The sequence below is a fragment of the Sus scrofa genome, chromosome 6, assembly GCF_054392235.1.
Source record: "Sus scrofa isolate SSC_HxYL_T2T_F1_AM1 chromosome 6, Sscrofa_HxYL_maternal_Yorkshire_Landrace_v2.0, whole genome shotgun sequence".
Taxonomy (NCBI): domain Eukaryota; kingdom Metazoa; phylum Chordata; class Mammalia; order Artiodactyla; family Suidae; genus Sus; species Sus scrofa.
This window is the reverse complement of record NC_139388.1, coordinates 152640121-152666757: the sequence shown is the minus strand read 5'-3', so window position 1 is coordinate 152666757 and position 26637 is coordinate 152640121. Positions and strand designations below refer to the sequence as shown.

The 26637-nt window shown below is 40.1% G+C and overlaps 1 protein-coding gene across 14 annotated transcripts in view; it reads left to right on the top strand.

Annotated features, from left to right (window-relative positions):
* Positions 1-25392, top strand: part of UBE2U (ubiquitin conjugating enzyme E2 U) — a 72273-nt gene extending 46881 nt beyond the window's left edge. For 5 of the 14 annotated variants that reach the window (XR_014808089.1, XM_084964848.1, XM_084964851.1 and 2 more), the window contains 3 exons: positions 212-293; positions 18287-18381; positions 25053-25392. Coding sequence is in view for 12 of the 14 variants with exons in the window: in XM_084964848.1 (XP_084820974.1) it covers positions 212-293; positions 18287-18381; positions 25053-25231 (356 nt within the window). In the remaining 2 variants the exon portion in view is untranslated. Of the gene's footprint in view, positions 1-211; positions 294-617; positions 7557-18286; positions 21734-25052 lie in introns of those variants that run through there. The other 9 variants (XM_084964853.1, XM_084964849.1, XM_084964850.1 and 6 more) reach the window with 6 other exon arrangements.
* The last annotated feature ends 1245 nt before the right edge of the window (positions 25393-26637 follow it).

Sequence of the window (26637 nt, the reverse complement as noted above, 5' to 3'; positions counted from 1 at the left end):
TCGCAGTCAGATTATTTTTTTTTTAAATGTCCAATATCACAAAGTTCAAGAAAAAGGAAGACATTTGAAGAGTATCTGAGGATGGTAATGTGACTTGAATAGACCATGTTATTGCCACATAATCAACTTAAGGAGAAATGTACTATTTTAAACTCTGAGCTATTATTAAAGAACATATGCATAGCTCCTTTTAAAAATACTCTAATTTCAGTGCTTGACGATCCAGATTTCATTGGAGAGTATTATAAGTGGAAGAAAAATGAGATAAGACATCCCAAAGAATGGCATTTAAAGTAAGTGATTTTGCCCACTAGGAACCATGAGGTTTTGGGTTCGATCCCTGGCCTTGCTCAGTGGGTTAAGGATCTGGCGTTGCTGTGAGCTGTGGTGGAGGTTGCAGACACTGCTCGTGTCTGGCGTTGCTGCGGCTGTGGCGCAGGCTGACAGCTGTGGTTCTGATTCAACCCCTAGCCTGGGAACCTCCCTATGCCTCAGGTGCAGCCTAAAAAGCAAAATAAATAAATAAATAAATAAATAAATACAAATAAAGTGATTTTAAGTGTCTATATTATCCTATGAACTCAAAATATCTATTATTCACTTTCTACCAACTGAAGCATCAGAAGAAACCCACTGGATTTCTTCTAAACCTAAGAACATGAAGAAGTGTCATCTTTCCCTTTTCATATGAACCCAGGTGGGACACATCTGCTACCTATTGGCTGCCAAAAATGGAGAGAGGGCGTGAGCCACGGTGAAGGACTCTCATAATACCTCCCCTATTATCCTCTGATTTCCGCCCCCATTATCCTTATCAAAATAAAACTGAGAAATGGGCCCGGGGGGGGGGGGTCAAACCTCTTTATATATCACCAGTTACCGTTTCATCCTCTCTTGGTTCCAGATATTGTTTCCTCTTTCACAGATTTCTCACTCAGGAACCAAATATATTGAATGCGGAAGTATGCAATGAAATATAAAGATAAATTATTACGATACCCTTAGAAATCGTTTAGTCTCAGACCATATGAAGGAAGGCACTTTCCTCTCGTCTGTGGTCTCTTGGCTCCTGAAGGCAATTTTTGGGCTGCGTCATGTTACAATGGAGATTCCATCTCACCTTTGTGGTACTGACTGTGTTGTGATCATTGGGTCCTGGTGCGCTTATTTCAGAGGATTCAGTGAATGAGCTTCCGCAAAGCTAGAGCAGTTAAAGTTCCTATTTTTTGTATTTACCTCCTTTGACTTCTTTTTTAGTTCCTTGACTTGTTAGCAGTGTGACCCCCTTTCTAGAGGAAAATACAGGATTAATGTAATCTGCCATATTTTGAATTTGTGTAAAAATTAATGCTCTTGAAATCGACTTTCCTAGCCTTTAACACTGCAGTTCAGATTAGATTTCTTTCTTTTTTTTTTTTTTTTTTTTTTTGTCTTTTTGCCTTTTCTTGAGCCGCTCCTGCAGCATATGGAGGTTCTCAGGCTAGGGGTCCAATCGGAGCTGTAGCTGCCAGCCTATGCCAGAGCCACAGCAACATGGGATCCAAGCCACATCTGCGACCCACACCACAGCTCACAGCAACGCCAGATCCTTAACCCACTAAGTGAGGCCAGGGACCAAACCCGCAACCTCATGGTTCCTAGTCGGATTCGTTAACCACTGCGCCACGACAGGAACTTCCAGATTGGGTTTTTCAGTTAGATATTCTTTCTTTAGTTGATTGCTACAACTTTCCTTCAAGCCCACGTGGAGAAAAAGCTTATGCATTAGCAACTTTGCTGTTTTCAGAATAAATTATAGGCAGTAGTCAAGTTTTTATTCAGCAGAATTAGAAGGAGTAAGAGCAAGGTTTTTTCTTGAAGGCATGTTTCAGGTTTCGTTTAGAGTTAAGGAAACCTCCTTAGAATAAAGGTTAATTTTGCTTTGACGTGACTTCCTTTTTTGATTTCTCTTAACAGAACGACTTTGTTTGATTATTGATTCATTTTGTAAGGCCAGCATCCTACAGAACCCAAAGATGTAGAAAAAGTAGGGACCATGTCATTTTCAACTTCTCCACCCACTTCTCCATATGGCTGAAATAATTGTGAGCTGTGTGAGTCCTAGAACATTTTCCCAAGTATCTTATTTTGAAGTTATGGGTCCAATTATCATGTGCATGGCGACCCCATCAGAATAAAACTCTCACACCTTATGCCATCTGGTGGTTGACGAGAATATATTTAGATCAGATGATATAAAACATTGATTTAAGCATTATTGAAATAAAGTGTAAAAAGATATTACCTTTACCTACCTCATTTTGTTACAGCATAAATATTTGAGCATGCAAAAGCAAAGTATGGTAAAATCAACTTCTTTTCAAATAGTTATTAATGGCCTCATGTTCATCGATATACATGAAGCATAATAAAGGGGTCAGTTCATAGACACTCAAGTAGAAAATGTTGGAGTCTATGCCAGTGAGTAATTGATCTGTGTGTCCCTGCGCTAGAATACCCTTTGCATCTCTCTGGTTTTAATATTTGGAAATGCTTCCCTTGCCCTGAAGTTTCCCACGAAAAACAAACAAACAAACAAAACCCCAGAAAATGCAAATCGAGAGTCATCTGCAGCGCGTTAAGGAAAAAGTGACACAGCTCTCCTGCCTCACGCCCTCCCTCCCACTGTCCCCCCCACCCCCTCATCAATCAAGACCCAATTCTTAAGCCACACTAAATTCTATTTCCCCCCCCACTATTGTTTGGGAACATAAGACCTTTTCACCACTTTGTGCCTTTTGCCTGGGCTATCTTTCCCAGCAGGGTCTTTGTTGGTGGTCTCAAGTTAGGATTCGGTCTGAGTTGAAAGGTGGCATTGGGGCGGGGGGTCGCGGGTTGAAGCACAGGGATGTGAGGAGCCAGACTCTTTGGATCTGAATCCTGGCTCTGCTGGTTTCCAACTCTGGACCTCCAGCGTGTTATCTGACTGCTTGGTCTCTCGGTTTCCTTATCTGTTAAATGGCCCTAATAACTCTACTGACCTCCCAAGGAGATCGTGAGGATTACACATGCTGACACATACACGGAAAATGCCCCAACCAGTACGTATCTGGTAGTAGGAAGTCCTCAGGGTTCCTATTATTTGTGCTTTTCCTCCTGGGGCCCTCATTCAGTTCTCCTGTGGAAAGTCTTTCTTTGGAGGCAGCAGGGGGAAAGGGAGTGTGGGCTTGAGCGTCTGATCTTGAGAGATTCTGATCCACTCTGCCCTTGCTTCCTCATCTGTTCAATGGAGGGATTTCCTACCTTGCAAAGTTGTTTTGCATATGATCTCGTGAATGATCTTAGATATAAAACCCACATAGTGTTGGCATGTGGATAGTCCATAAATACTAGTTCCTGAGGAGAGAGGGGCAGAAAAAAGCCTGTGTCCCCTAACTTTTCAGAAAATGAAAATAGTCAGAAACAGGTTAAAAAAGGTAAGATTGTCTCAGTCTAGAAACCTGAAAATAATACCTGTCCCAACCACGTTTATCTTAGCCACACTATGCCCATGGTTCTTTTCCCTTCTCTCATCTCTTGAGCCTGGCAAAGCGCATCACAAAGATGGCATGAAGGTCCAGCTCAAATGTGTGTTTTATGGAATGGTCCCTGATTCGGGCTCCCACGTCCCCCCATCCCATCCTTCCTATCCCTCTCTTCCTGTCTCTCTCAGCACCTGCAGTTCAGAAATTCATCTGCCAAGAGTGACTAAGGCAGGACATTCTTGTAGCTTTAGAATCACTGCATTCAGCCCGGTCCCCGGCAACTAGTAGACACTCAGTTAGTGTTTGTTGCATGACACATCCTCACCCGTTTCCCCACTTAATCACAGGATTACATGTGAAGGCAATTAATTCTAAGAGAAGTAAAATGTAAGTGCTGACTTCTTTTAAGGCCCATTCTAATGCAGAGATAGATTATGGTCCTATTTTGGGTATTCTAAGCGTATCGTCAGAGAACAGTGATTGAAAACTGGAATTAGAAATGGCCCTCATGAATATATTATGCAAATTCTTAAGTTTTACACATGTTTTTAGTTAGTATTAATAGGAATTCATTGTCATTATAAGCAGTCATAAATATTCATGACCTGATTGGCCTTCATTTCTAAAGCCTTTTTTTTTTTTTTTTTCCTTCCAAGTCCCTTGCCAGTCTTTTGGCTAGTCCTACAAATGGTTTCTTTCTACCAAAACATGGGAAAGAATATGAATCTAGCATCTAAGCAGTAGTTCATATTTACAGTTCTATGGAGAAAGTGAAAGTTGCAAAATAAAGCAGGGCAAGCTGTTCCTCTGACTATTCTTACTTTAGTGCATGTAACACTGCTTTTCCTATTCTAGATCTAGTGACTCCTTATGTGACCACGGAAAGAACTATGCCAGTCATCTAAGCTTTGTCAGCCAGCAAGTTCTCTAAATAAAAGTTATCAATTCTGGAGTTCCCGTCATGGCTCGGTGGTTAACGAATCCGACTAGGAACCATGAGCTTGGGGGTTCGGTCCCTGGCCTTGCTCAGTGGGTTAAGGATCCGGCATTGCTGTGAGCTGTGGTGTAGGTCACAGACGTGGCTTGGATCTGGTGATGCTGTGACCCTGGCATAGGCTGGCAGCTACAGCTCTGATTGGACCCCTAACCTGGGAACTTCCGTATGCCATGGGTGCGGCCCTAAAAAGACAAAATAAAATAAAATAAATTTAAAAATAGTAGCAGTCGAGTTACAATGTTGTGCCAATTTTTGCTGTACAGCAAAGTGACTCACTCATCCATTTATGTATGTATATAATTTTCTTTAAATATTATTTTCCATCATGGTCTATCTCAGGAGACTGGATATAGTTCCTTGTGCTATTTGGTAGGAGCTTATTGCTTATCCATTTTAAATGTAATAGTTTGCATCTGTTAACGCCAAACTCCCTGTCCATCCCCGACTCTTCCCCCCGACGTTGGCAACCACAAGTCTGCTCTCTATGTCTGTGAGTCTGTTTCTGTTTTGTAGATAGGTTCATTTGCACTATATTTTAGATTCCACATATAAGTGATATATGGTATTTGTTTTTCTCTTTTTGACTTCATTTAGTATAATAATATCTAGGTCCACCCATGTTGCTGTAAATGGTATTATGTCATTCTTTATGGCCAAGTAGTATTCCATTGTATATATGTACCACATCTTAATCTATTATCTGTTGATGAACATTTAGGTTGTTTCCATGTCTTGGCTCTTGTGAATAGTGCTGCTATGAACATAGGGATGCGTGTATCTTTTTGAATGAAAGTTTTGTCTGGATAGATGCCCAGGAGTGGGATTGCTGGATCATATGGTACTTCTATTTTTAGTTTTCTGAGGCACCTCCCTACTATTCCCCATAGTGGTTGTACCGATTTACATTCCCACCAACAGTGTAGAAGGGATGACTTTTCTCCACACTCTCTCCAGTGTTTGTTATTTGTTGACTCGGTCAATCTTAAATTCTATTATTAAGCAGTGCTAGTTTCTTTCAGCATGTGTTATATCAAATATCACCATAAAATTTTCTTATATTTGTAAAATATGCTCTTAATTGTAATGTATTTTAAGTTAAGGAGTTTTTATTATTCCTAAGTTTCTGTCATATTTGATTTTTTTGAGTATATGTTTAAATTCACAAAAACATGTGATCTTCCCATAGTATAATGGTTTGGCTCCCTTTTCTCCAATTATATGGAAAATACTTACGCTGAGTACATTAAACTTAATGTATATTTGTGCTATTCTTTCAGGGTTATTGATGTTAAACATTGACCTTGTAAGTTTACATAGTTACATGTTTAATGCATTTTTTAAGTGCTAATTTTTTTAATTCCCCAAATATTAAACCTTGAGTGCCATCTTGTGGTTAAAGAGAGAATTGGCACTAGAATCCGCATTGAAAATGTCCCTTTTAAAAGATAGGCATGAAAAAAATCAACCAAGAGGAAAATTCTTTTTAAAAAATAATTTCTCCAGACAACTACTTAGTCTCTGCTTTGGTGTTTTAAGAGGCAGTATTTCAAAGAACTTTGAAATAGTTCTATCTGCTCATTTCCAGCTTAAATCTAGCACCTTGTGATTTTCAACCATTCCAGATTTCTTTCATTAATTTAACAGATTTTTATTGAACACCCACCATGTGCTTTTACCTTTGCCTGCAAAACCACCAGGAAAATATTATCTCCATTTTATAAAGAAGATTTTAACAGAAAAATTTAAAAAACAAATTCCCTAAGCTTACACACTCAGTAACTGACAGAATTGAAATTCAAATCCAGCTACAACTACATGCTTTTTCTCTTTTCTTTTCTTTTCTTTTCTTTTCTTTTCTTTTCTTTTCTTTTCTTCTTTCTCTATTTTCTTATTCTTCTTCAGCTGCACCTGTGGTATATGGAAGTTCCTGGGCCAGGTTTTGAATCCAAGCTGAAGCTCTAACCTATGCCGCAGCTGCAGCAACACCAGATCATTAACCCACTGGCCCATAGTGGGAACTCCCATGCTTTTAGACCTACTGTTAGATCAAGTAGAAGTTCAGACACTGAGGATCCAGGCTTGGCTTTGGATATGGGTAGAGGGCATGATTCAAGGGACTGCTGTTGAGGCAGAAAGAAAGTACCCCAACTTATCCTTGGAAGCAGCACAAATAAGATTCTTCTGTTTTGTGGAATTGCCCTTTAAGTCTCAGAAGATAGCCATCATGCCTTTTTCTTGCTTCCCCGTAAGTTTTCTCTTTTTCAGAATGAACACACCTAGTTGTTTCAACTTTTTCTTTAAAAAATCAATTTAATATTCTCTCGTACTCCCCTCTTGTGACTATGATTCATTTCATCAGTTTCTCTCGGAATGTAGCCCCAGGTTTGCTCATGGATTTCTGGTTGTAGCTCAGAATCTGGCAAACCTCCTTTATTACAAACAGCATGGCGTAAGGCTGCTCCCCTCTACCTCTCTCTTCAGAAAGAGGGGTTTTGAGTCATAAACACCTACTGGGCTTTTTTCCCACTAAGGGAATTTCTCCTTTGATTCTGCTTCTGCATAGAACACTCTATTGAGGGAGAGGTCTGTCTGTCTCTTTCTGTCTCTCCTTCTCCCCCTTGCCCTCTCCCTTCTACTCCCCCTGACACCCCCTACTCCCATGGCCACAGAAATGTGATACATGGATTGGCTTAGGCCTTGGTCTGAGCAGGAGTGAGAGTGAGGAGAGCTATGGTTCCCTAAAGGAACCTTCTTACCTGAAGGAACAAATAACAGGGAAGCCAAGAAGTTCCCTTAGAACATATTACCAGTGGTCATATTACTGGATGGAAGGATACAGTAAATTTTATAATACTTTGTATGTTCATAGAGCAACATCTCAAGAACGTGGAGCAGTTTACAGAGCCACCAAAATTAGATGAGACTCTAAAGGGAACAAATATCAGGGTTTTTTTTTTTTTTACTTTTAACTTAATAATTGTGGCCTCTTCCTTTGTAATCATTTGAATTGCATTTTTAACATCATGACCATAAAAAAATAAAATTGTGACAACACACATTTTTGTTTTCATAATTTATGTTTTCAGTTATGTAAGTGCACACGTTTGAATGAAAAAGGAAATATCAATACTTATGGGGAAAAAGATTTATCATTGAGGGACAAAAGGTATAAATCAAGTTATGTTATTTTCTAAAGTCATGTTTGCCTTGAGGGAAGTTAGACTCTAATGATAGTGTTTGTTTGTTTGTTTTGGAATTCACACACAAGGTTCACAGAGGCTAGAAATAGTGTGGGTTCCTAGAGTGGTAAGAACGCTTAATTCAAAGGACACCGACTAGAGACTTCAGAAGGGTCATCCCTTGGTAGTGGGGCTATAGTCATCTCCAAATAAAGGCTATTCTAGACTCATATGGAAGACTAAACAAAACCTTGAAGTACAAAACAGATTTGCAAGATACTGAACTTCGTGACAGAACAGTGAACAACCACATATAAAGGAAAACAACAAAATTCAGCACCTGTAACAACATAAAATTTACATTGTCCAGCATCCCATCAAAAATGATGGGCTAAATAAGCAGGAAAATATGATTCATAACTAAAAGAAAACCTCTTCATGTAAATAGATCCATAAAGAATGAAGATGATAGATTTAGTAGATATGGACCTTAAAAGAGCTTTTATACAGCCTATAAAATATACTCAAGGATCTAAAGAAAATCATGAATGTGATAAAGAGTAATGGAAGATATACAAAAGACCAATGGAGATGGGATTAAGATGGTGGACTAGTAGGAGTGGAGCTCAGCTTCTCTCCTAAAAACAATAAAATTTACAACCAAATGCTAAGCGTCTTCAACCAAATGGACGAGAAGCTTTCAAAAAGATATCCCTACTCCAGAAGACAAAGAGAAGGCCACATCAAGAGGTAGGAGGGGTGATTACATGATATAAGCAACCACATGCCTCCTGGGTGGGAAGCCCCACAGACTGGAAATTAACTGTATCATAGAGACTCACCTACAGGAGTGAGAGTTTTGAGCCCCACATCAAACCCCCATGTGTGGGGATTTGGCACTGGGAGAAATAGCCCCTGGAGCATCTGGTATTGAAAGGCAGTGGGGCTTGTGTGCAAAAGCTCCACAGGACTGGGGGAAATGGAGACCCCATTCTTAAAAGGTGCACACAGACTTTCATATGCACTGGCCCAGGGCAAAGCAAAATCTCCATAGGAATCTGGGTCAAACCTGACTGCAGTTTTTGGAGGACCTCTGGGAAAACAGGAATGAAGGTGGCTTGTTGTGGGGGAAGGACATTGGAAGCAAAGCTCTTGGAAATATTCATCAGTGTGTCTTTCTCTGGAGGTGGCCATTTTGGAAAAATCTGACCCCACCCATCCATGCTGAGAAGCTCCAGGCCAAACAACAATCCAGGTGGGATCACAGCCCCACCCATCAGTAAAGAGGCTGCCTAAATATCCCCCCCACAGGCACATAGCTGCCTCTAATCTCATCCAGAGACAAAGCCCCACTCATCAGAGGGCTAGGAATCAGCTCCACCTACCAGTGGGCAGGCATCAGCCCTTCCCATCAGGAAGCCTACAGCAAGCCCCTGTACCAACTTCAGCCACAAGGGTGGCAGATGCCAGAAGTAAGAGAGGCTACAACTCTATTATCTGTGAAAAGGTCACCACACCAAAAAACCTGTAAAAATGAAAAGACAGAGAACTATAACTCAGATGAGGGAGAAAGAAAAAACCCCAGAAAAACAGCTAAGTGATCAGGAGACTCTCATCCTCCAGGAAAAAGACTTTAGATTGTTGATGCTGAAGATGAGACAAGACATTGGAAATAAACTGGAGGCAAAGATGGATAATTTACAGGAAACACTGAGCAAAGAGATGCAAGATATAAAACTTAAGCAAGAAGAGATGCAGAGTAAAATAACTGAAATAAAAAATTCACTAGAAGCAGCCAACAGTAGAATACAGGAGGCAGAAGAATGAATAAGTGAGGTGGAGGACAGATTAGTAGAAATCACAGATGTGGAACAGAAAAGAGAAAAAGATTGAAAACAAATGAAGAGTGTCTCAGAGAACTCTGGGACAACATTAAATGCACCAACATCCATATTTTGGGATGCCAGAAAAAGAAGAGAGAGAGAAAGGGACAGAAGAAATACTCCAAGAGATAATAGCTGAAAACTTCCCTAACATGGGAACGTAACCACTCACTCAAATCCAGGAAGAGCAGCAAGTACCATATAAAATAAACCCAAGGAGGAACACCCTGAGACACATATTAATCAAACTGACCAAAACTAAAGACAAAGAGAAAATCTTGAAAGCAGCTAGGGAAAAGAAACAAATAACATACAAGGGAACCCCAATAAGGTTATCAGCAGAATTTTTTTCAGCAGAAACTCTGCAGGCCAGAAGGGAGTGGCATGATATACTTAACATGATGAAAGGAAAAAACCTCCAACCAAGATTACTTTACCCACAAAGTCTCTTCTCATTCAGATTTGAAGGAGAAAGCAAAAGCTTCACAGATAAGCAAAAGCTAAGAGAATTCAGCAGCATTAAACCAGCTTTACAACAAATACTAAAGGAACTTCTCTAGGCAGAAAAGAAAAGGCCACAGCCAGAAACAAAAATACCGCAAATGACAAGGCTCACCAGTAAAGGTATCTATACAGTAAAGATACAAAATCATCCAAGCACAATTATGGCACCAAAATCAGAAATCATGAGAGGATTAGGGTACAAATGCAGGACACTGGAGATGCACTTGCAATTAAGAGACCAACAACTTAAAACAATCTCGTATATATATATATATATATATATATATATATATATATAGACTCGTATATATATATAAGACATAGACTGGCTGAATGGGTACAAAAACAAGACCCATATATATGCTGTCTTCAAGAGACCCATTTCACTTCCAGAGACACATACAAATTGAAAGTAAGAGGATGGAAGAAAATATTCCATGCAAATGGGAATCAAAAGAAGGCTGGAGTAGCAATACTCATATCAGACAAAACAGACTTTAAAACGAAGAATGTTTTAAGGGACAAGGAAGGTCACTAAATAATGATCAAAGGATCAATCCGAGAAGAAGATAAAATAATTTTAAATATCTACTCACCAACATAGGTTCACCATAATATATAAGGCAATTGATAACAACCTTAAGAGGACAAATTGACAATAACACAATAATAGTGGGGGACTTTAACACCCCACTTACAGCAATGGACAGGTCATCCAGACAGAAAATCAATAAGGAAACGCCCTGAATGAAGCATTAGACCCGATGGACTTAATAGATATTTATAGGACATTCCATCCAAAAGCAACAGAATACACATTCTTCTCAAGTGCACGTGGAACATTCTCTAAGATTGATCCCAGCCTAGGCTACAAATAAACCCTTAGTAACTTTAAGAACATTGACATCATGTCAAGCATCTTTTCCAACCACAATGCCATATGACTAGAAATCAACAAGAAAAAAACTGCAAAAAACACAAACACTTGGAGACTAAACAACATGATACTAAACAACCAAGGGATCACTGAAGAAATCAGAGGAAATTGAAAAATACCTAGAAGCAAATGACAACAAAGATACAACACTCCAAAACACATGGGATACAGCAAAAGCCATTCTAAGAAGAAAGTTTATAGCAATACAAGCCTACCTCAGGAAACAAGAAAAAACTCAAATAAACAAGCTAACGTTACATCTAGTGCAGCTAGAGAGAGAACAGACAAGGCCTAAAGTTAGCAGAAGGAAAGAAATCATAAAGATCAGAGCAGAAATCAATGAAGTAGAAATGAAGAGAACCATAGAAAAGATCAGTGAAACGACAAGCTGGTTCTTTGGAGTTCCCGTTGTGGTGCAGTGGTTAACGAATCCGACTAGGAACCATGAGGTTGCAGGTTCGATCCCTGCCCTTGCTCAGTGGGTTAACTATCCGGCATTGCCATGAGCTGTGGTGTAGGTCGCAGACATGGCTTGGATCCCACATTACTGTGGCTCTGGTGTAGGCTGGCAGCTACAGCTCCGATTAGAACCCTAGCCTGGGAACCTCCATATGCCATGGGAGTGGCCCAAGAAATGGCAAAAAAAAAAAAAAGCTGGTTCTTTGAAAAGATCAATAAAATTAATAAACTCTTAGCCAGACTTATCAAGAAAAAAAGAGAGAGGACTCAAGTCAATAAAATTAGAAACAAAAAACGAGAAATAACAGTGGACATCACAGGAATACAAAGGGTCATAAGAGACTACTATATGCAATTATACACCAATAAAACGGAAAACCTAGAAGAAATGGACAAATTCTTAGAAAAGTGCAATCTTCTAAGACTAAGCCAAGATGAAATAGAAAATATGAACAAACCAATCACAAGTACTGAAATCGAAACTGTGATAAAAACCTTCCAACAAACAAAAGTCCAGGACCAGATGGCTTCACAGGTGAATTCTATCAAACATTTAGAGAAGAGCTAATACCTATTCTTATGAAACTATTCCAAAAAATTGCAGAGGAATGGATACTCCCAAACTCATTCTATGAGGCCACCATCACCCTGATACCAAAACCAGACAAAGATACCACAAAAAAAGAAAATTAAAGGCCAGTTTTGCTGATGAACACAGATGAAAAACTCCTCCACAAAATACTAGCAAACCACATCCAACAATACATTAAAAGGATTGTACATCATGATCAAGTGGGATTTATCCCAGGGATGCAAGGGTTCTTCAATATCCACATTCAATCAGTGTGATACACCATATTAACAAACTGAAGAATAAAAACCATATGATACTCTCAACTGACAGAGAAAAAGCCTTTGACAAAATCCAACACCCATTTCTGATAAAAACCCTTCAGAAAGTGGGCATAGAGGGAACCTACCTCAACATAATAAAGGCCATATATGACAAACCCAGAGCTAACATCATTCTCAATGGTGAAAAGCTGAAAGAATTCCCACCGAGATGAGGAACAAGACAAGGATGTCTGATTTCCCCACTACTTTTCAACGTAGTTTTGGAAGTCCTAGCCTCAGCAATCAGAGAAGTAAAAGAAATAAAAGGAGTCCAAATTGGAAAGGAAGAAGTAAAACTATCACTATTTGCAGATGACATGATACTATACCTAGAGAATCCTAAAGACTCTACCAGAAAACTGTTAGAGCTCATCCATGAATTTGGCAAAGTCGCAGGATACAAAATTGATACACAGAAATCGACGGCATTTCTTTACACTAACAATGAAAGATCAGAAGGAGAAATTAGGGAAGCAATCCCATTTACCATCACATCCAAAAGAATAAAATACCTAGGAGTTGGAGTTCCCATCATGGCGCAGTGGTTAATGAATCTGACCAGGAACCATGAGCTTGGGGGTTTGATCCCTGGCATTGCTCAGTGGGTTAAGGATCCGGTGTTGCTGTGAGCTGTGGTGTAGGTTGCAGACGTGACTTGGATCCCGCATTGCTGTGGCTCTGGCGTAGGCTGGGGGCTATAGCTCTGATTCGACCCCTAGCCTGGGAACCTCCATATGCTGCAGGAGCAGCCCAAAGAAATAGCAAAAAGACAAAAAAAAAAAAAAAAAAAAAACCTAGGAGTAAACCTACCTAAAGAGACAAAAGGCCTGTACTCTGAAAACTATAAGACATGGATGAAAGAAATCAAAGATGACACAAATAAATGGAAAGACATACCATGCTCTTGGATTGGAAGAGTCAAAATTATCAAAGTGATTATACTGCCCAAGGCAATCTACAGATTCCATGCAATCCCCATCAAATTACCAAGAACATTTTTCACAGAACTTGAACAAAATATTTTAAAGTTTGCTTGGAAGCACAAAAGACCCAGAAAAGCCAAAGACATACTGAAAAAGAAAAATGGAGCTGGAGGAATCAGGCTCCCAGACTTCAGACTATACTACAAAGCAACAGTCATCAAAACTATATGGTACTGGCACAAAGACAGACATATAGATCAGGAAAGCATGGGTTTAATTCTAGAAAGCCCAGAATTAAACCCATGCACCTACAGCCAACTAATCTATGACAAAGGAGGCAAGAATATACAATGGAGAAAGGACAGCTTGTTCCATAAGTGGTGCTGGGAAAACTGGATAGCCACATTTAAAATAATGAAATTAGAACACTCCCTAACACCATACACAAAAATAAACTCCAAATGGATTAAAGACCTAGATATAAGGAAAACATAGGCCAAATGCTCTCCGACATAAACAACAGCAACATTGTCTCAGATCTACCTCTTAGAGTAATGACAGTAAAAACAAAAATAAGCAAATGGGACCTAATCAAACTTAAAAGTTTCTGCACAGCAAAGGATACCCCAAACAAAATGGTTTGTAAAGACAAACCACAGAGTGGGAGAAAATCTTTGCAAATGAATCAACTGACAAGGAGTAATCTCCAAAATTTATAAACACCTCCTACTGCTCAATACCAAAAAAACAAACAACCCCATGAAAAAATGGGCAGAAGATCTAAACAGACAATTCTCCAAAGAAGACGTACAGATGGTCAAAAAACACATGAAAAGATGTCCATCATCACTCATTATTAGAGAAATGCAAATCAAAACCACTATGAGGTACCACCTTACACCAGCCAGAATGGCCATCATCCAAAAGTCTACAAACAGTAAGTTCTGGAGAGGGTATGGAGAAAAAGGAACCCTGTCACACTGTTGGTGGGATTGTAAATTGGTACAACCACTGTGGAAAACAGTATGGAGATGCCTCAGAAAACTAAACATAGAACTACCATTTGATCCAGCAATCCCACTCCCAGGCATCTATCCAGAGAAAACCATGACTCGAAAAAACAATGTTCATTGCAGCACTATTTGCAATAGCCAAGACATGGAAGCAACCTAAATGCCCACTGACAGAGGAGTGGATCAAGAAGTGGTGCATATACACAATGGAATATTACTCAGCCATTAAAAGGAACGAAATACCAGCATTTTTAGCAACATGGATGGACCTAGAATTTATCATGCTATGTGAAGTTAGTCAGTCAATGAGACACCAACATCAAATGCTTTCACTGACAGGTGGAATCTGAGAAAAGGACAGAATGAACTTCTTTGCAGAACAGACACTGACTCACAGACTTTGAAAAACGTATGGTTTCCAAAGGAGAGAGTTTGGGGTATGTGCTGGGAGTGTGGGATAGAAATACTATAAAACTGGATTGTGATGATCATTACAAGTATAAATGTAATAAATTCATTGAGTAATAAAAAATAAGACCAACGGAACATCTAAAGATAAAATATATTTAAAATGTTTTAAATGCACACTGTCTGAAAGAACAGCAAATAAGATACTGCAGAAGAAATGACTCATGAACTTGAAAATAAGCATAGAGAGAAAAAAGACTAATAAAAAAAAAAGCCCCAGTAAGCTGTGGGACATTTTTAAGTAGTGTAAGATACATGTAATTGGCGTCCCAGAGGGAAAAAAATAATTGACAGAAAAAAATATGTGGAAAAAATAAATGTGGTGGAAAATTTTCCAAATTTGATCAAAGATATAAACTCCAAGACCAAGAAGCTCAATGAATTCCAAGAAGCAGAAATAATAAAGAAGCCATTCCAGGGCACATCATAATCAAATTGCTGCAACTCAGTGATAAAGACAAAACCCTTGGAAACAATAAAGGATAAACACAATATTGTATGCAGAGGAACAAAGATAGAAAAACCAATAACTTGATGTCAGAAAACTTGCAACCAAAAGTTAATGGGTGACAATTTTAAAGTGCTTAACAGAAAGAAATGGCTAACCTAGAGTTTAATGCCCTGTGAATATCTCTCAGAAATGAAGATAAACGCTTCTTCCCATCAGTCAATTTAACCATGTAGATGGAATGAAAAAATTTCTTAAAAGGCAACCTCTATCAATGCTCACTTAAAAAGAAATGAATAACCTAAATAATTCTGTGTTAATAAAGAAATTGGATTTGTAGCTAAAAGCCTTCCTACAAAGATAACTCCAAGGCCAAATGAAGAATTTTCCAGACATTTAAGGAAAACATAATACCAACTATACCAACTCTTTAGGAAACAGAAGTGAAGGGAGTACTTTCCAATGCATGTTATAAAGTCAGCATTACCTCAATAACAAAACCAAAACAGTACAAGAAAAAGAAGACTGTAAATCAGTACACCCTGTATGCATCAATGAAAACAATTTAGCAAATTGAATGTGAAATATATATATATATGTTAAACATGATTTAAGCATTTTAAATACTGATTTTTTTAAAGTGTTAAATCAAGATTACATTCCTGGTATAAACCCACTTGGTCACAATTAATTTTAATAAATAATTATGATGATTATACATGACCAAGTTGAGTTTATACCAGGAAAGTAACCTTGCTTTAATATTAGAAAAATTCAAACAATGTAGAGTAAGAAAGAACAACCATATGATCATCTCATTAGGTGAAGAAAATTTCAACACCAAATCCTGATTTAAAAAAAAAAAAAAAAACTTTCAGTAAATCAAGACTAGGAAAGAACTTCTTCAACCTGATAAAGCACATCTATGGAAATACTACAGCCAACATGCATCAAAGTAAAGGACTGAATGTTTTGCCCCTAATGTCAGGAACAATGCAAGGATGTCTGTTCTCAGCATTTTGTGGTTTTATTTTCATCATAGCACATATCATTACTTACATATCTTGATTTTTTGTATTCACTTATTTTTACCTCCTCTCACTGGGGCCAGAGACCTTGTTTGCCTTGTTCTTCCTGTATCATTAGGTCCTAGAACAGTTGCTGGCACAAGGTAGAAACTCACTGAGTATTTTTCTTTTCCTTCCTTCCTTCCTTCCTTCCTTCCTTCCTTCCTTCCTTCCTTCCTTCCTCCCTCCCTTCCTTCCTTCCTTCCTTCCTTCCTTCCTTCCTTCCCTCCTTCCTTTCTTTCTTTCTTCTTTTTTCCTTTTTAGGGCCGCAGCTGCAACACATGGAAGTGTCCAGGCTAGGGGTGGTACCATAGCTACAGCTGCTGCCTACACCACAGCCATAGCAATGCAGGATCTGAGCCAAGTCTGTGACCTACAGATCTACAGACCTACAGACCCACTGAGAGAGGCCCAGGGATCAAACCTGCATCCTCATGGATATTAATCGGGTTCGTAATCTGCTGAGCCACAACAAGAACTCCTTCACTGAGTATTTTTCAAATGAATGCATTTTTCCATAGTATTACAAAAGTGAGATATACCTGTAGGACAAAAGCATTTGTATTCCACTTAATTTTGATTACAGTAAACAATACCTTCACCAGAAGTTTTTTTGTCATATTAAAAAAATTTAGCCATTCACCCCTAAAGAAACTTTTGTAAAAATTTATTATTTGTATGTATGAACTCCCTCTCTAAGGAGATGCTGTGATAGCTTGACTTGGATTCCTTGGTGTCTCCTACCACGTGGATGTCTTTTTCCAGGATAGGTCCTGAATTTTTCGGATAGAATCGTTCTCTTGTGCAGTGGGTTGAAGTGTTCCCCTAAGACTCATGTCCACCCAGAACCTCAGATTATGACCTTATTTTAAAATAGGATCTCTGAAGATCTAATTAGTTAAGATGGGGGTTCCCTTTGTGGCATGTGGAGTACCCATGAAGCTATGGATTCGATCCATGGCCCCACTTAGTGGGTTAAGGATCCCGTGTTGCTATGAGCTGTGGTGTAGGTCACAGTTGTGGTCAGATTCTGCATTGCTATGGCTGTATAGGCCAGCAGCTGCAGCTCTGATTTGACTCCTAGCCTGGGAACTTGCGCACCTGTAGCCCTAAAAAGAAAAAAAAAAAAATTTAGTTAAGATGTGCTACACCAGTTTGAGGTGGTCCCTAAATCCAAGGACTGGTGTCCTTATAAGAAGAGGAGGCGTTTCCTTTGTGGTGCAGTGGAAATGAATCCACTATTACCCATGAGGATGCAGGTTCAATCTCTGGCCTCTCTCAGTGGGTTGGAGATCCGGTATTGCTATGAGCTGTGGTATAGGTCGCAGACACCGCTCTGATCCCACATTGCTATGGCTGTGGTGTAGGCCAGCAGCTGCAGCTCCAATTTGACCCCTAGCCTGGGAACTTCCATATGCTGCCGGTGTGGTCCTAGAAAGCACCAAAAAATAAAAAAGAAGAGCAGAGGACACAGAAACAAAGAAGGCCATGTGACCATAGCGTCAGGGATCAGAGTGGTGCAGCCACAAGCCATGGGGCGCCAAGGATTGCTAGGAGCCAGCAGAAGCTAGGGGGAGGCAAAGCATAATTCTTCCCTGCAGCCTTCAGAGGAAGCACAGGCCTGCCAACACCTCGGTTCTGGACTGGAGCCTCCAAAACCATGAACATTTACACTTCTGTTATTTTAAGTCACCGTGTTTGCAGTAATTTGTTACAGTGACTCTTGGACACTAACATACTTTGCTCTACCAAATGATGTTCTTATTACCCTGAAAATACTAATCTAACACCGTATCACTTGCTGAAACACTCTTTTGTTGGAATACGCCTATCGGAATAATTTCCGTTTACCCCATTGCATTCTCCATACTCCCAATGGCACCACAGTCAAAGCCCATGGCTCTGCTTGTCCGTCTCATTTGATGTGTTTGCCTTCTTTTCCACCAAAGTAATGTACACGTCCCAAAATTCATTTGGAAAATTAGGTAATTTCTTCTTTTTTTAATTCTAGGTATGCTACTGCCTTGGCTCGGATTGCTAGAGAAAATAAAAGGCCTCACAAAAGCAATTATCCAACTGAAAGAAGTTATCTCTGCACAACTCCAAGTATATTGAGTTCAACCTACTTGTTTGACTCTGATTTTAGAACTAGTCATAATGATAGATTCACAATTTTGTTCCATTCAAATAAGTTTGAAAATGTGAGGCCTAAGGTTTTAAAGTTGTTTTAAAGTTGCTTTACCTCTTTCTGACAAAATTAATTCAGTAAGTTATTTACATAAGAATTGGGGCTTTGAAAAGAATGAATCGCTTATACGTTCAAGCTTCGTTGCCTTTGCTAGGTGAATACACAATTTAAAAATCTAAGGCTAAGTTTCCATATGTATAAAAGCAGCCCAAATAAGCAAAACACTAAATAAACCGACCCCTTAGAACTCATTTTAGATTCAGAGATACATGCAGAATGGCTGAAAGGAAAGGAATAATGTTAGCTGAGATGTTTGGGGTACTTTTTTTTTAGAATTCACATTTTTTCAAAGAAGCATTAGGGACAGATTTGGGATAGGTCTTAAACAGGAAGAGAGAGCTGATAACTTAGAGAAATCAGCTGTCGTAGAAGCCAACGTGAGACCTTCAGAGTCAGAGAACTTGGGTTTAGATACCAGGTCTGTGTAATTATAGGAAAGTCTCTTAACCTCTGGGCCTCGGTTTTTTCATCTTCAGCTGGTAGTGGGTACATGGAAGATGGTCAGTAAATATCTGTTTTGGACATCCTGCCCGATCTCACAGGATTCTTGTGACTAAATGATTCCACGTTTGTAAACATTCTTTGTGTACTGCGAAGTCCTGTAAAGTATTAGTCACTGCTTTGACCGCTGCCTGTCTTAGAAACACAGCAGCCAATAAGTGCCAGGCACAGGCAATGACCTTCGTTCAGGGATCCTTCAAGGTCCGGCTCCCCTCTCTCTAATTTTCTTTTCCGTGGCTCAGTGTCTGCTTCTCTTGCTCCTGTCCTTTTGGTGTGCCACTCAGATTTCCTCCTCCCAGTTGCCAGCCTTGATCTTCTGCATTCCACTCTGCCTCCAGCTTCTAAGCTTTCAGGTTCCCTGTGGGCACTGGTGAGAAATGGGACCTTCTCCAGCCTTACTCTGCTTCCTCCATGAACCCTCAACTCCTCTCGGCCGTTCTCTCCCCCAGCATCCCCCCACCCCCATTTTCACCAATGGAAGAGAGCATTCGATGAAGCTGATGATTACAACAATGTCTGTCCACGCTTTGTCAGACTGCTTTCTGCGGCTGAAATCTACTAATGTTTTTAGCAAGTCTAAAATCCTTCGTCTCCCACTTCCTTCAGGATAAAATGGAGACCCTTTGATGTGGCAAAGTCCTTAGGGCTCTACTATCTGTCTGCCTTTCCAGTGACATTGCTTACTGGTGTCCTCCTTACAACCCAAAACACCACACTGGCCTGGTAGGTCGTGATTATTTAGTCCCGTCTTCATTTCAAAAATTCACTCCGTTTTCTCATACCCTTCCTCCAAACACCACTTTCTCCTTTTCCTTCCTTCCTAGGCTCTACTTATCCTTTGGGATTCAGCTCAGGTATTAGCTTCTCTAGGAAATTTTTCCTGTGGGCTATTTATTATAGCATTTCTATCATGCCTTATCATGCTCTTGTAGTTTTCTATTGCTACATAACAAATTACTCCACACTTGATGGCTTAAAACAACACATTTTTATTATTTCATAGTTTCAATGTGCCCAGAGTCCAAGCATGACATAGCCACATCCTCTGCTTGGGATCTCATAAGGCTGTGATCCACATGTCAGCTGGGCTACCTTTTCATCTGGAGGCTGGAATGGGGAGGAATCTGCTTGTAAGCTTACTGAGGTTGTTGGCAGAATTCACTTCCTTCCATCTTCAGGACAGAGGAACTTCACTGGCGGTATGCTGAAGGCCTCCTTCTGCTGTTAGAGCCTGCCTGCAGTTCACTGCCATGCGGACTTTTCCAACATAGTCTCCTACTTCAGCCAGCCAGCAAGGAGAGTCTTCAGAGCAAGTCTGATAGTAAGATGGAATCTTGTGTAACATAATGTAATCATGGGAGTGAGATTCTATTACCTTTGTCATATTTTATTAATGAGAAGCAAGTTACCAGTCCTGCCCACACTTAGCAGGGAGAGGATTATACAAGGGTGTGGACATTAGAACGTGGAGATCATGACAGGCCACCTAGGAGTCTGTCCACCACACAAGCTATGTTATAACAGTCTCTTTACTGCCAGATTGCTTCAGTAGTAAGTGACCTCCCTGAGGGAAGGGGCTGCTTCCTCTCAATGTGGTGCTTAGGATATGGTAGCCATTCAAGGCTCATGGACAACCAAGAGAATGAATGACAGGATGGAGTAGAGTTGTCATGGCTTCATCAGCCCTATGGTTTTAGAAAAGGGGAAATAAACTCAGAATGCATGAGATGAAGTAGGATAGGTGAGCTGGAAGAGAGACCACTTTAAGGAATGTCAAGAAACTCTTGTGATTTCCAATGCTGAGCCATGTCCTCTTTGAAATTGAGGTAGACTCTCTTTGTGTCTAATCTTACTGCAAAGAGAAGAAACTCTACCTAAGAGATTGTGGCCAATTAGAATACTGTTCAGAAGCATTTACTCCCTGTCCTGTTCCAGTTCCATAGGCAAAATGTACTCCCTTGACCCTTGACTTTGAGCTTTGCCATGTGACCTATTTTGATCCATGGAGTATCAGTGACTGTGATGCTCAGGGTTTGGGCAGTTTGGCTTGCTCTTTTCCACTCCGGTCATCATCACAAAAACATGTCTGGGCTAGTCCTCTGGTCACCGAGCTTCCCAGCCAGCCCCAACCCATTGAAGCCACCCCCAGCTGACCTGCAGGTGTGTGATCTAAACAAATTCTTACCCTGTGTCACTGAGTTCTTGTGGTTGTTTATTATGTAGCAAAAAGCTTATACAAGATCCCAAAGGGAAACATGACTCAATTAGAAAAGGAATGAACTTTGTGCTTTCCTTCCACAGAGAGGGTTAGTATCTTTGCCAATGTGAAAAAAATTCATCTGAGATTTCAGAGGTGAGGGGGGAGAAGAGGCCATTATTCTTGAGGAGTTGTGTATATCATACCTGGCAGCTTCCTCAGACACAGCAATTTCATGCAACTCTTCATAGACTCTCACTTTCCAAGTGTGATGGTTTCACAGAAACCTGCATGAGCTCATGGTGTTTGTCCCACTTGGGTGGTTAGATGTGTGCAACTCCTTGGGCTCCCCACGCACTCCTGGTTTCCCCACTTGTGTTAGTGCATCAGACTGAAGTAGACAATGATGTTCTTCAGTTCTCCAGCTGTAGCCTCCCAGACCTCATGCCTCCAGGTCTTCCCACGCATGTATGATCTCTTTTTCAAATATTAAATGCTCATTCTGCAATTGCTTGTGAGGGCTCTCTTTTGCTAACTGAACTCAGATTGATAGAGAAATGAGAGGATCTCATTGCTTATCCATTCCAAAGGCAATAGTTTGCATCTATTAATCCCAGATTCCCAGTCCATCCCACTTCCTCCCCCTCCCCCTTGGCAACCACAAGTCTGTTCTCCAAGTCCATGAGTTTCTTTTCTGTGGAAAGGTTCATTTGCGTCATATATTAGATTCCAGATATGCGTGATATCACTTACATCACTTACTATGAGAATCTCTAGTTCCATCCATGTTGCTGCAAATGGCATTATTTTGTTCTTTTTTTGTATAGCACTGGGAACTATATCTAGTCACTTGTGATGGAGGATAATGTGAGAAAAAGAATGTATATATATATATGTGTGTGTGGGGGGGGGGGGGGCTGAGTCACTTTGCTGTATAGTAGAAAACTGGCAGAACACGTAAACCAACTATAATAGAAAAAATAAAAATCATTAAAAAAAAAGAAATAAATAGAAAAAAATCACTTGGCAATAATCAGAGCCCACCAATCAGAACAAAATCCAGTATCTTCCCTCACTAAATACTTTTAAGAATAGAAAAAATTCTAGGAAGCAGGGTTTTCAGGATCCATCCTAAGAAAGACATGCAAACCATAAGACAGTTAGAATCTGTACTTCCATAACTTATGTTAATATAGTAACAAAGTTATTGTTATTGTTTCCAATCAGCAAATTCAAGGTTTCTTAGAGAGTCTTATAATACTTGATTTTCTGGAGAATAAAAATTCAAAATAATATTTTTTCTATACCATGAGAAAACATTTTTACATTTGTTTGGTGTTATATTCTTCTAATTTAGCCAGGATTTCTTTTTATGCTTCCTAGGAGTTTCCTTTTTTATTTTTATTATTTTTTTTTTAAGCAGAACTAAGAGGGCAAATGGTCAAGGGCATTGATTCCCAACATCCATTCCACTGCAGCACCCGGAGTTAGCCAATCGTAGTAATCCTGCTTCCCTGGCCAGTGATCATTTAGGAGTAAGGTGTGACAGAATCCAGCCCGAGAGAAAATATACTAGGAGCTTCAGGGTGTGGGTTTCCTACTCTTAAAAATGAGACCCTGGTCCTGTCATGGCTCAGCAGAAATGAATCTGACTAGTATCCATGAGGACAGAGTTTCGATCCCTAGCCTTGGCGGTGGGTTAAGGATCTGGCATTGCTGTGAGCTGTAGTGTAGGTCGCAGACATGGCTCAGATCTGGCTTTGCTGTGGCTGTGGCATAGGCTGGCGGCTACAGCTTCAGTTTGACCCCTAGCCTGGGAACCTCCATATGCTATGGGTGTGGCCCTTTAAAAAAAATCAGACCCTGGAGAGAAGACCCCTTTTTCCTCTGAATGTTGCCATGTCCAATATGAGTAGAATGGCCACATCTCTCTTCACCTGCCTCTGAAGATGAAGACAATACCAAAGATGGCAGGGCAGAGCAAAGCAGTGGGAAGAACTTGTCCCAAGCTACATTGTTGAGTCACTATATCATTCAGTCCTGCCCTACTTCTCATCTTCCTCTTCTAAGAGAGAAAATATTTGTCTATTGTTTAAACTGGTTTGAATTGGGCTCTGTGTGCCTTGTGACCAAAAGCATATGAATTGAGAATTCAAACATGATTAGAAAGAACTGGAGTTAGTCTATCAACGATATGATTGTAGAAAAGATTTTATTGAGAAAAACAGAATTTAGTTTTAAATTAGTGAAAGCTAGAGATTTATGTTAAAATATAAAAATAAGGAGTTCTCACATGACACAGCAGGTTAAGCATCCAGTGTTTTCACTGTATCAGCAAGGGTCATGGTTAAGGCATGGGTTCAGCCCCTAGCCTGGGAACTTCCACCTGCCACAGGTATGGACAAAAAAAACCAAAAAAACAAAAAGCAAAACAAAACAAAACAAGCAAAAGCAAATAATAAAGTAAAATAAAATACAAAAATAAAACCAATTGTAGGTGACCTCAGTCTTCTTATAGGATAATGGCATCTATTTAAACTCAAATCCCTCTATAGGAGTTCCCGTTGTGGCGCAGTGGTTAACGAATCCGACTAGGAACCATGAGGTTGCGGGTTCGATCCCTGCCCTTGCTCGGTGGGTTAATGATCCGGCGTTGCCGTGAGCTGTGGTGTAGGTCGCAGACGCGGCTCGGATCCTGCATTGCTGTGGCTCTGGTGTAGGCTGGCAGTTACAGCTCCGATTTGACCCCTAGCCTGGGAACCTCCATATGCCGCGGAAGCGGCCCAAGAAATGGCAAAAAGACAAAAAAAAAAAAAAAAAAAATCCCTCTATAAATCTTTCCATAACCAAAGAGAACAAGAAAACAATTCATTGGTAACCCTTGTCTATAGCACAAGTAGAAGACAATGAATATTACAAGTTTGATTTGATACATAGCTGGGGAAGTAAACATATAAGATCAAAAGATTTTGTCCTGGAGCCACTCTTTGTCCCTTCTGGCGAGCTCCCCATGCTGAGTGGTAATACTGAGAAATATAGATACTGTATCTATATTCTTCTTTTAAAATGTAAGCAGTTTATTTCCCTGAAGGAGAAAGATAAAACTCCTTTGTATGACATGAGGCTTTCCTATGTCATGCCAGCCTAACTAGCCAGCTCCACTTTACTCTCCATGCACACAGTGATTTTTGGACCCGATGGCCCTGGGATTAACTATTATTCGCTGGATGTCCTTGGCCAAGTTACTTCTGGTTACTCAGTTTTGATTTCCTCATCTTTAAAATAAGGATAAAATACCTGCTTATCACAAGTGTTGTGTTGAAATTAAACTGTATTTTACACGTAGCACATGCTTAGCTGGCAGTGGGTAAATACTGAAGTATCAGCTCTGATCATCTCCAAACCTGTCAAGTTCTCTCATACTTCTGTGCTTTGGTATGTACTGTCTCCTCGATCTAATGTGCTCCCAACTCCCTTCTTTGCCTTTCTCTGTTTAGCCAATTTCTCCTTCTTTTTCAAAGTCCAAGTCTGTTTTCGCTTAGACCCGGTGGCTCCATCCTTGTGCTGCTGGAGCACTCATGGACGTCTTTTCCCTTGCAAATCTACTGGCACTCAGCAGGGGCTCCGTAATTCATGAGAGTAAAAAGATTGGCCAAAGTGGAAAGTGATTGACAACAAATTCGTACATTGCCAAGTGTGAAATTTCAAAACTTTTAAGTTTCCTTGCATTCATTTAGCTGATTTTAGACTTTATGCTACAAACAGAGGGATACTTTATCGGTTTTCCTGCCATGTCTATTAAATTTCTGTTTTTCATATTCTCCATTATAGTTCCAACTAGTCCTGATTCACAAACTGAAACAGATACTGTCACAGGGGCGGATAAAACAAAGCGGTGGAAGAGAAAAGTTTTACCAGATGATGTTAGCATAAATGAGCCATGGGAAGAAGAAGTGGAAGATCTGGTTGCCTGGACCAACACTCTTGATACAGATGCTTTAGAAGATTAAGCCTAATGCTCCAGGATTTAAAAAAATAAACAGGCTCCACCACAACTTAGCTTCGTGGAGCAACTTTGGAAGGTTCTCAGAATGTGGATTCCATTTATTTTTCAAGTTGTCTCATCCTCTCACTGCAAGAACAAATTAGAAATATAAATGCAAATCAGTGACTACGTTGCTTTGAGTTTTTGGAGCTCTCCTTCATGGTCTCACCTAAGTTAGCTGAGCATCAGTGTTCATTGTGGTTTTCCAGCCAGAGGTGTCATACCCAGAGTTGTTAGGCTACTGGATGCACATTTTTGCCAGCAGGACAGGGGTGGGGAGGAGGCTGGTATAGGAGGAGAACTCCCAGGAGCTTCAGAGGCTGGACATTAACCCAAGGAAGGAAACTCTCTGCCTGGTTTCACGTTTTTCCTTCCATAGTCAAGGGACAAGATGTCATCGGTCCAGTCCACTAGTGTTCCTCTCTGCTGTCTCCCAGAGTACATGCTCTATTTTCTCTTCAATCTTAACTAATCATCCCCTCATACTCCCATATCTTCATTTTCTCCTTCTCTTTTTGCTGTGTCACCCCAACCTGCAAATATACTGAGGTCTCTCCTGATCTAAACCATGTCTCCACCTTTGACCCTGCATTTCTACTTCCTTCAACACTGTATCATTTGTATTTTCTCAGATTTATTAATAGTTATCTATCATTTGTTTCTGTATTTCTTTAGTTCACATCATGTTTGTACCCAACGCACAATAAAATCTATCTTCTGTTTATACTGCTAGTTTAAAACTTACTGTGATCACCAGAAACTTCCCTGTTGCCCAAATACAACAGACGTCTTACCAGGCTTCTAGGATATATTGGATATTACTGATCACTTCTCCCTCTCCCTCTCTTTAATGTTTATGGCCTTGCTTTAAGAGAGACTCATTTTGAGGCTTACCTACCTACAACACAGTTCTCCGCACAAATACCACAAATCATCTATCCATCCATCCATCCATCAATCAATTCATCTATCCATCCAACCTTGCATCTATGTATTAAATAGCTCTTTTTCTCATTTCCAGAGAAACTGGTTTTAATTCCTATGAAAAAAGAAAAAAGTTCTGTTGTATGTAGTTTGGTGTCTGGGCACTTCCCTGGCCAGTGAATGATTCCGAGTCTGCCTGTGGCAGTTCAGACTAAGGCCTCAGTCATTGCAGTGCCCGACACTTGCTATCCCCCCAAACTGAACCACAGGATTCTGGCAGCTAGCTCAGATTCTCCCCTCCTTTTGTCAATGTCAGAGTACAGTCAAGAGCCGATTTCATGACTCCTACCCAGCTTGACAACAATTACAGTTCTTTCTACATTCAATAAGAGAGCCATTGTGAATGGCCCACCCCATACCTCAATGAAACTATGGAATGTAGCCCAG